This window comes from Chlamydotis macqueenii, chromosome 29, assembly GCF_036417535.1.
Source record: "Chlamydotis macqueenii isolate bChlMac1 chromosome 29, bChlMac1.mat, whole genome shotgun sequence".
NCBI classification, from domain to species: Eukaryota; Metazoa; Chordata; class Aves; order Otidiformes; family Otididae; genus Chlamydotis; species Chlamydotis macqueenii.
In genome coordinates, this window is record NC_141584.1 from 1845723 (window position 1) to 1855771 (window position 10049).

General features: G+C 57.3%; 1 protein-coding gene across 3 annotated transcripts; it reads right to left on the reverse strand.

Moving 5' to 3' along the window:
- Positions 1 to 1238: 1238 nt before the first annotated feature.
- CCNT1 (cyclin T1) lies at positions 1239 to 10033 on the reverse strand. 3 transcript variants are annotated; one of them, XM_086768812.1, is made up of 9 exons: positions 9853 to 10033; positions 9134 to 9215; positions 8697 to 8825; positions 7772 to 7832; positions 6251 to 6313; positions 5991 to 6036; positions 3839 to 4002; positions 3417 to 3487; positions 1239 to 3023 (listed from the first exon to the last, which is right to left on the reverse strand). In XM_086768812.1, exons 1-9 carry the CDS (start codon positions 10026 to 10028, stop codon positions 1593 to 1595), a joined length of 2223 nt encoding a protein of 740 aa, XP_086624938.1. In that variant the 5' UTR covers positions 10029 to 10033; the 3' UTR covers positions 1239 to 1592. The 3 variants fall into 3 exon arrangements, with proteins under 3 accessions (XP_086624938.1, XP_086624939.1, XP_086624940.1); XM_086768813.1 differs by lacking the exons at positions 9134 to 9215; positions 9853 to 10033 and having other exon boundaries at positions 8555 to 8780; XM_086768814.1 differs by lacking the exons at positions 7772 to 7832; positions 9134 to 9215; positions 9853 to 10033 and having other exon boundaries at positions 8697 to 8755.
- Positions 10034 to 10049: the final 16 nt, after the last annotated feature.

Below are 10049 nucleotides of genomic sequence, written 5' to 3' on the forward strand. Positions count from 1 at the left end.
GGGGCGCCCGTGGGTTTGCAGCCCCGGGGGGGGGGGCGGGGGGGGGGAGGTGGGGACGGGCTGGGGCCTTGGCTCCGGGACGGCTGAAGGTCCCGGTAGCCTCAGGGACACCAGCCTGGTCCCAGAGCACCTGCTAGGGGCCAAGAGCCCCCCCCGCCGCGGCCCTACCCCGTCCCCTCCCGGTTTCCTGCGGGCGTTTGCCCAGAGCCTGAAACCTAAAATCTGTCCCCAAACCCGCAGGGGGTGGGCGACCGACAGCAGAGGTGCTGGTGAGGGTCAGCGGCACCGGTTGCTTTTAAAAACAAGTTTGATGTAGAACAAGAGTTTCACAAAACCATACCGAGACAGTACGTTTATTGAAGGTTGGAAAAGTCAAGTCTGAGAACAAAGGAAACTGGTTTGGTTTTTTTTTTTTTTCCCAAAATATTCAACCAAAACTCGGGGAGGCCCTGACCCAGGGTTTAGGTCATGGTAAAAGTGTTCCCAGTTCAGCTACGAGCAGCCACGTGCCGATGGCATCCCCGGGCACGGCCACCCTTCCAGCCAGCCGTCCTCCGTCCCGGCTGGGAACGCACCACGCTGCTCGTCTCCAAACCGACCCCCGCACAGCCACGGACCGAGTTCCGCCAACGCATTCCACGCCTAAACCCGGCTCTACGCGTGCCGGCGGCGCTGCTCCCGGCTCTGCCCCGACGGGTGCCCCCTGGCACGCTCCAGCCCCGCGTACGAGCCCCCCGCTCAGCACCGCTTGCCCCCGTCAGCCACGGGCAGCTTCTCTGAACTCCCCCTCCCGAAAAAGCAGCCACAGAGGGGCAGGCGCTCGGGCCAAGCGCCCCCGAGAGTCGCCTCGCCCTGGCTGTTCAACGCCAGCCGCCCCGAAACACCACTGAAAGCCGCTGGCACGCACGCTGCTCCCCCAGCCCCACCACCGCCGTGGCGTCCAGCAGAAACAGCGGGATCTGCAGGAGGGAGGCACGGGACAGGGACGCAATCCCGAAAAACCACAGCGTGGAAACCGCGCCCGCAGCAGGTAAGAGCAGCTCCCGTCACCCCGCAGCGGCAGCAGCTGGGATTCCCTCACCCCTGCCCTCCCCTCACGCCGCTTCCGCCCCTCCATCCCCCAAAAACTCCTTTCCGTCACCGACGGCTCGAGCGGAACCACTCGACAAACCACCCCCAAAACCCTCGCCGGGGTCCCCCGCAGCACCACAGAATTAAAACGAACAAAAACACTAAGATATAAGTTACTGCTTAAATTATTTGTAAAACATCTTAAATTTTTCTGTGACATATCTTAAATACCCCCCCAGAGCCCCCCCCCCTCAGCGCGTGTTCCCAGAGGGGGCTTCGGTTCCAGCAGCGGCAGAGCCCACCGCTAACTGGAAATCGATGGGGGAGGGAGGAAGGAACAGAGAAAGGGTTTCTTATCCTTTCACAGCTTCAACAACTCCGCGCTCTAAATATCAATAATAAAAGTTATATTATAATAAAATAGTTCTTCGTGAGGCAGTGGAGATCGAACAAGCCCTTTCACGCCCCCGCAGGTGCAGCCCAGGTTTGGGCTCGGGCAAACTCAGTAGTAAAAAGGGGCTTTACTTGGGGAGGGGGGGCAGCGGCGGGGGCGGTTCTGAGGGCAGGGGGGGCGGTCGGGGCTTGTCCGTGTTGGCGGCGGCTCTGGAGCTGGTGGAAGCCCGGGGGTTCAAGAGCTCGCCGTACGAGTGGAAGTCAAAGGCGGGGGGCTGGGTGGGCTGCATGCCCTGCGCGCTCAGCAGCGAGTGCAGCATGTTGACCGTATCCTGGTAGTCACTGGCCTGGTTGGCGTTGTGCCCGTTGGCCCCCGTGGGACCCTTGTCCGATTTGCCGTGGGTGCCCCGGGCTTTGTTGGCCTGGGGTAAGGAGAGGTTGCACGCATCCGAGCTGTGCCCCGGGAGGTGGGCCGCCCCGGGGAGGTGGGGGTAAGGGAACGGCACGCCGGGGCCTTTGGAGACTTTGCTGACTTTGGGCTGGTGCTCGTGGGCTACGGCCGCAGCCGTGGCTGCCGCCGCCGCCTCCTCCGGCAGGGGCCTCTTTCGGGAAGAGGCGAGGGGGCCGTAGCTTTTGTGGGGCACGGCGCTCGGCTGGCTGCTGTGTTTAGAGTCTCCCGGCCGCTTGTTCGCCACGCTGCTGGGGCCGGCGCCAAGCTGGGCGTGTAAGTGTTTGTGAGAATGGTGGTTGTGGTGGTAGTGGTGGTGGTTGGAAGAGTGGCCCTTGTGTTTCTCCTTGTGCTCGCGGTTCTTGCCGCCGCTCTCGTCCGAAGAGCTGTGCCTGTCTCCAGCGGCTGACACCTTGATCCGCATTTTTATCTCTTCCTGCTTGGAGGGGAGCGGCCTTTCCCCACCTCCACCTGCCACCGGGATCCTCAGCTTCAGAGCCGAGCTTTTGTCACCCTTCTCGGGGCCGGGAGGGCGCTCGGGGTTCTCCGAGCCGCCCATGGGAATTTTCAGGATGATGGGAGAGGGGTTGCTGTCCTGCTGGACTTCCCTTTCCCGCTGCTGCTGGACCAGGAGATTCTGCGCGGCGTAGGCGTACTGAGAGCGCACGTTGGCCTCCATGTTCTCCAGCTGCCGCTTCTGCGCCGCCAGCTCCTCGGCGTGCTTGGCGCGGTACTCCTTGAGCGACACTTTGGCCGACGGGGCGTTCTTGCCGCTCTGCTTCTGATAACCAGCGCCATCTTGCTGTAAAGGATGCTCAGCAGCCGACGAGCTTTCGTTAGTCCTGTGACTCTGGCCAATATCCAGCTTGGGTGGAGGATGCCAGTGCTCAAGCTGGGACATATCCGCACCGCTCTGGTCGCTGGGCGAATCCGCTGCAGCCGACAGAGAAGGCCCCGCTCCGGCGGTCGAGGACGTCGACATGCTCATTAAGCCAGCAATGTTCATGTCCGAACTATTGTTCCTGGAAATCATGTTGAGGATTGTCTGCTCCGACAGGCTCTCATCTTCACCGTGGTCGTCAGCCTTGGACTTCCTGGCTGCCTCGGAGGCCTGGAATAAAATCAGCAACCAGTCACTGACTTTCGGCTGCCACCGGAGCCAGTTTGATGCAAACAGCTCACCGGGTACGAGCGCAAGCTCTCATGACAAAGCCAAATCCGCTTCGCTCGCACCCCTCCCTGTGGGAAAAGACCCAACCGCTGGAAGCGGCCTTGCCAGAGCAGCTGAAAAACCAAAGTCTCTACAGAGTTCATTCAGAACAGGTGAACTCGAGCGCTGAAGCAATACTTCGCAGACACCGAGCGTTCAGATTTCCCCCCACACACGCCCTTCGGACACTGGCCGGCGCTGTCACGCCGGGGACGCCCCACGGCCTCGCGCACGCAGGAGAAATCAGAGCCTGCGTTCTCCTGCGAGCACCCGCGGTCCAAAGCAGATTCTTACCCGCCAGTTCCGGATACGTTTAAGCCGATTGGGAGTTTTCTCAAGGATCTGCAGGAATTCATGAGTCAGTTCTGCAGAGAAGACACAAATCCAAGCAAGAGGGTCAGAGGCGGGCAGACCGGCCCTAATCCATCAGGGCAACCCCCTGCACACTGAGGAGTGGAGCTACTGATGAGCTGGAGCTACTCCAGGAGGGAAATACTGCGAACCAGCACCACTGCCCACGTTTGAACTCATCTCACTCGTGCCTTTTGCCGCCTCTGGTGTACTACAGAAGCTGCTGCACTGGAAAGCTTGGCAAGACCTGAACTCCTGGAGTCCGTGAACCGGCCGGTGGCCGTGTTTGAACAGCAGACCCGGGAACAGAGGGGCCAAAATAACATCAGAGCCTTTGGAGGGGGAAAGCTCGCTCCAAAACTTACCATCTAAGAGCTCCAGAGTCACAGTGCCATCAACGTATTCCCACCAGTGCTTCCCATCCGTGGAGACTGGGATCTCCCAGTTGGACCACTTACAAGCCAGGTGGATACAGACGCAGGCCACAACGGGAGGGGTGTACTGCAGGCTGAAGGTGGTCAGGTGCAGGCTGACGTCACCAGCAGAGAGAGAGAGAAAAACAGAAAGCCATGAACTCCAAAGCCTCAACTTCAGCACTCGCAACCGCCCGGGCGACGCACGCTGCACAAGAGGCGGACACGGTGGGGAAGTCCCTGCCGTTCCTCTCCCAGTACAACCCGGGCGTCTCTGTGCCGCTCCACCGATTTGCTTCTTCCTTCCCCGTTCTGCTGTGGATAATTTGGGTTCAGGCAACTCTGGGCACCTCAAGGCTGCGTGGCTGGGGCGGGAGCAGTGAGGGAGAGCGCGAGCGGCTGGGTCGCCTGCCAGCCCCCACCCCTGCTCAGGGCTCTGCTCGGTCTGAGGAGAAACTCAGATACTTCCAAGTGCAACTCCCGGGACGGCTTTCACGGAGGAAACTGTCCTTCTCTGGCTTTTAGGAAGGGTCTGGTCTTTCCCAAATTGTTTTTAAGAAAAGCGCTGAAGCTTTGGCAGCACCACATGCTGGAGCGACTCAGGAGCGCCTAAAAGGGAGCCTGAGCGAGCACTCCCGTTAGGAAATTAATTTGCCGCGTGACAGCTTGGACGTCAGCGCTGGGAGGTCTGGAACAGGAGAACCGACGGACTAACAAAGCCCTTTCTAAGAGCACTTGATGGGAAGGGTGCCGCTGAGCATCTACGCGCAGCCGCAGGACGGCGTTATCCGCACTTCTTCACCACCCTCAGGTTATTAAACGTTTTTCCGTCGCTGCAACGCAGAGAGACAGCGATCTGCCTCTGCAGCCAGAAAGTCTGAGGCCGTTTCACAGCCACTGTATTTATCCGTACGCCAAGAAGTCAAACCCAGGAAATTCGGTACCTTTATCCAGTCTGCCAAGGTGAGAAGTGGAATTAAGGTGCACAGAGCGCCTTCGCTCTGCCCCACAATTGATGCCAGAAGGAAATACACGTTAAACATCTGGAGCTACACCTGATAAATCCAGTTCATCACTTAAGCACCTTAATCAGGCGTTTCACGGCACCACTTTAAGGCAAAACTGAGGCTGCCCGGCTGCATTTCTCACTTTCTGCCTGGATTTCTTTCAGTTATAACCTTAACTCATAATTCCTTGGGTTTGCCATTGCTGCAGGGATAAAAGACGTTTCAAGGAGGCCTTTACCCACAAATTACCAACACCACCTTCCCTTTACGCTAGTTCATGCAGGAAACCCACACGGTGCCCTTTGGAGCTAGAGAAACAAACAACTCTCCCAGCACAGCGCGGAGGCGAGCAGGTAACACCTCTCACACACAGGAGCAACGCGCCCAAGGCCACGCACGTTCACGCCTCTGACTCCGCAGCTTCAGCTCTGCTAAACCGTCTTTCTCTCCCCTCCTTCCACTTCTTGCTCCTTCACAAAAACACAACATTTTCAACGTCCGCGACTCAGTCTGTTCGAAACATTAACTCCGTGATTTGCCTGAAGCTAATAATCCAGGAAATTAAATTTAAAAAAAAAAAAAACCAACCAAAAACGTTGCAAGTCCCAACACGAGGGCTTGGTATCAGCTTTGCAGTGAAAAAATCTAGTGACAAAACTACCCAGACCTCTCCAAGTGCAAAAAAAAAACCCCAAAAACCTAGGAGCTTGTTTTGTTTCCAAGACTGTCCATAGATGCTGCTTACAGGACTGTAGTTCAGTGAAAACTCTGACACCTAGGTACTAAGCAAGGAAAAATGTATATATTTGTTTCAACTCTACCTGTTTGCCTTAGTTTGGGGTTTGTTTGGTTTTTTTTTTTGAACTTTCACAACTGCAGCAGTGAAGTTCCTGAGCACCCCATCTGCCTCGCTTCTCCAGTCTATTTTGCAGCTGGTTTTGACCAGCGGCTGGCAGGAGAAAGGGTTCCTCCTCTTTCTGAGCCAAACCGAGCGATCCCCGGTCGCTCGCAGGCTGACCAACGCCCCAGAGGTCACCGGTAGCACATCTCCTCCAGACAAGACCCTCTGTCAAACACGTAAATTGTAAAATAATAACCTGTTGGTAGCCATGAAGTAGGAAGTTTGCGCCAAGTCCTTGCTGGCTGAAAGAGAAAAGGAAAAAGCGGGGCGTCAGTCTGCACACCCTGACGATTACATCGCGTCAGTCATTCGCAACTGCCTCTAGTCTGACATTTCCTATGGTTATTCAGGAGACCGACTGCAGGCCAGTTCTCGAGCGACGTTCTTTTCCCAGCTCTTCTCTACCCAGCTACACGGAGGGGAAGCCGCGAGCGCCCGCCGGCCGACGCCGCTTACCTCGCACCAGCTGCGTGCACTTCACTACGTGGGTGTGGGGGTGGTCAATCGTGATCTCGAAACCTGGAAGAACACAGACATACAGCCATCAGAAAACCAGCAGCACGCCCCCGCGGATCTACGAAATCTCCCATTTCCTGCTCCTGGGGGACAAGGCCTTCTCCCCTTCCCTCCTACAGCCCCTGCTCTTTGCTTGGAGGCAAGCAGGAATAGAGGAGCCCGTTTTCCTGTATCCAGAAGACTCAAGTTCTCCAGTCACAAAACCCGAAGGTCACTGCTGCTGCCAGACCTCCGAGCAGCTAAATGACTTCTGCGCTTGAAAGACCTCACTGAAAACAAAACAACTATTAAGAATTTTAAAAATAGCAGGACAAAGCCTCTTACAGCAGCTGGGAGGAAGGAGAAGACAATGGCATCTGCTCAAAGGAATTTCTGTCACCCAAAAAGCTAAGAGGAAGCAGACGTTTTCCCTTTGAAGGAGCCTGCAGCACTAAAGCCAACTGAACTTCATCCTCCCTTCAATTTCCTATTCAGTTTGTGCATTATGTTTTAAAGAAAAAAAAAAAAATAAATAATTAAAATTGGTCCATGTGTTCAACAGATTTGGTTCTTCCCACACGGAACGCTCTAGAACAACGGGGACAGAACATTCTAGAACAACTGGGGTGTTAGAAAAGGCAACTGGAGAACCAGTCGTTCCAGAACTGGGGTGACAGTTTAGCCACTGGCTTGCCAGGCCAGCACGTGCAATCTGTTGCCACGCTCGCCCCTCCTGTCCCCTTGCGAGCGAGGGAGCGGCGGCACTTACTGTGAGCTAAGTCAGAAACAACACAGGCCTACTGAGCGTTTTGGAGCAGAACGCTATCTACAAACTGCCTCTGAAACGGAATATACGTTAGTAAAACCAAGTTTTAACGGTACACTTTAGAAAGGAACGGGATACCGGATCCAACGGCCACAGCCCTAAACACAGGCTCCAGCTTGTATTTCAAAAAAACCCCAAAAACTGTTGCTGGTTTGGTTGTTTGGTTTGGTTTTTTTACCATGTTCAGCCATCTGATCAAAATATTAACTTTCAACCCAGGTTTTGTTAGACATCTCTCAGTGCAAACTGCTTCCTGGCCACAGGACTAGAGCGTTAGAGAGTTCAAAGCGCAATGGAGGACAGCGACCGGTGTCCAAGCGGTACAAAACCTGTTGTGGGGGGGGAAAAAAAAAAAAGAAAAAAAAAAAGAAAAAAAAAAAAGAGACGAGCCACACTTCCATGCTTTAATTTCTCTGAGCATTGAACCTGACATAAGGTACACCTGAAAAAACTGACGTTAAAAGAAAAACAGAAGGAGTGGGTGTGAAAAAAAAAAAAAAAAAAAGAGTTTGTTGCCTGGACTCTTGCTCTCCCACTGGCCAGCTGTACATCTGCCCTCCAGCTGTGGAGAAGACTGTGCGGTTAGGCTCTCCGCTCTGCGGAACACTCCTGGCTCTGGGATTCGTGTGGCAGCCCGTCCGCTTTGAAAAACTTACCCAGGGTCTGCAGTATTATGCTCTCTAGAATGACCAGGTCTTGGGCTTGTTGCAGGTAAGCCTGGGGTTGAGAGGACAGGCAGGTTACTCACGATGAGGCACTGCGTATAAAGCCTGCACATTTCTAACACCCTTTTCTCAGGGAGGCAAAAATAGCAAAGGGGAATCTTTATGCCGATCTGCACCGGGGGAACTGGCACAGATTCCCTGCCAGAAAAGAGAAAGCAGAGCGTCGGGGTGGACTCGCGCCCCTGCTAGCGCTCCTGCTAGGGGACGGCTGCTTCGGGATCCACAGTGGCCCTCTCAGTCCTGGTCCCTCGCACTGCACGGCACGACTATACGAGCAGTACAGGAGAGGAATTCGCTGCTTTTTTTGTTTCGTTTGTTTGTTTCCTTAAAGCTTCCCTGGATAAAGCTGCCCCTGAGCAGGGCGGGCTGCTCAGTTCCAGGTAAAACAGGCTGCCTCGAGAGATGGGGAATCAGCAACGCTTTTAATAAACCCACCATCAAACACGCGGGGACAGAACAGAACCAAACCGCGCGCGCCGCCTCCTGCTCTGCCACAGACACAACCCAACCGCGGCAGCCAACGGCCGTGCCCTCCTCAGAAGCCTTTCACGCAGACACCGTCACGCAGCGCGTCTGAGTCACGTTTGCAGCAGCGCAGCAGAGGAGAACAGAGGAGAGGTTGCCACAGAGCAGGAAAGAAAAGCCGCCTGCTGTACGGAAGCCAAAAAGCTCTCAGGAGCGTAAGAGCAGTCCAGTTGGAAAGCTGTCACTGACCATTAGAGAGCGGGCGCTGCTGAACCCGACTGAACGGCACGCTGTAGCCACGCGACTCAGGATGCGGCACGCTTCCGCCATTCCCGTTCCTCGTGCCTCCGCTCCACACACGAGAGCCCAGTTCGCCCATCTCGACACTTACCTCGCTCTTGGTGTCTAGAAGAGTTTCCTGGGGATGCAGACAGGCATGTGCTACCTTGATTACGTGCTCCAGCTTACGAGGCTGCTCCTCCACCTTGGCTGCCAAGAACAGAGCCGCCGGCACCACCGACTAAAGACAAAAAAAACCATTTTTTTTAAATGAATAAGTTCAAGATTAAAGCAAATAATCAGGCTAATTCTCACGACTAAAGCAAATATTCCTTTAGGAAACAAAGCCCGCACGAGTCCAAACACCACCAGGAGGGAAAAGGCTCTCTGGTGACTACCGGCAGCTAGGAACCGGCCTTCCCCTTCCCCAGCCCCCTCCCCGCGGCCAGTCCCACCGCGTCGCCCCCCACGCTGGCTGCCAGGCAGGAGCGGGAGCAGAGCTGAGCGGTTCCCAGTTCCCCCCGCCGTGCCCGGCCCCGGCGCACTCACATTCCTGTGGAACTGGGTGAAGGACTGCACCATGTAGAAGCGGTGCATGTAGACGATGGCCGTGTTGATGGTGAGCTGGGAGCTGATGGGGTGGTTAAGGAAACGCGCAGCCCCGACGACGACCCCCCTGAGCGGCGCTCCAACATCCCACCGACACTGGGGCTCGCTCTCCCCGCTGCCGGGGATGCGCCCGGCTCTCTCTGCTCCTGAGCTAGGGTGTCCTTGTTCCCAAAACGTGCTCAGCTCTCCCCGCTCCTTGGTCAGGCCTCACTCTCCCCACATGCCAGCACAGCTCTCCCCGCTCCCAAAACGCGCTTGGCTCTCCCCAAACACCGGCACGGCTCTCCCCGCTCCCGAAAAGGGTCTGGCTCTCTCCACGCCCTAAACGCGCTCGGCTGTCCCCGCTGCCGTGCCTGGCCTTCCCCGGCACGGCTCTCCCCGCTCCCAAAACGCGCTCTGCTCTCCTCCCTCCCGGCCTCGCCCTCCCCGAGCCCGGACCCGGCTCTCCCCTCTCCCGGCCTCGCCCTCCCCGAGCCCGGACCCGGCTCTCCCCTCTCCCGGCCTTCCCCGCACCCCGGCCCGGCTCTCCCCGCTCCCCAAACCCGCTCGGCTCTCCCCGCGACCTAACCCCGCGGCCAGGCCCGCCTCTCCCCCGCCCGCCCCGGCCCCGCGGCGGCGGCGGCGGCGCCCAGGCCTCGCGGCCTAGCGCGACCGGATACACGTTGAGGCGCTGCCCCATGTCCTGCAGGAGGTTGGCCGCCTGCTGCCGGTACGAGAGCTCCTTGTCGGGGTCCAGCCCGGCGCGGCGGGAGGGGCTGCGGTCCAGCTGCTCGCGGGTGAAGTACCAGCGCCGCCCCGCCGCGCCGCCGGCCCCTCCGCCCGCCGAGGCCTCCATGGCGATCTGCGCCCGCGCGGG

Excerpts from the sequence above, each read along its gene's own strand:
- CCNT1 (XM_086768812.1), bottom strand. The coding sequence starts at position 10,028 with ATGGAGGCCTCGGCGGGCGGAGGGGCCGGCGGCGCGGCGGGGCGGCGC. Across the intron at positions 7,833-8,696 it reads TTCTAGACACCAAGAGCGAG|GCTTACCTGCAACAAGCCCA; the intron begins GTAAGTGTCGAG and ends TCTCAACCCCAG. Across the intron at positions 6,037-6,250 it reads GTGCACGCAGCTGGTGCGAG|CCAGCAAGGACTTGGCGCAA; the intron begins GTAAGCGGCGTC and ends TTTCTCTTTCAG.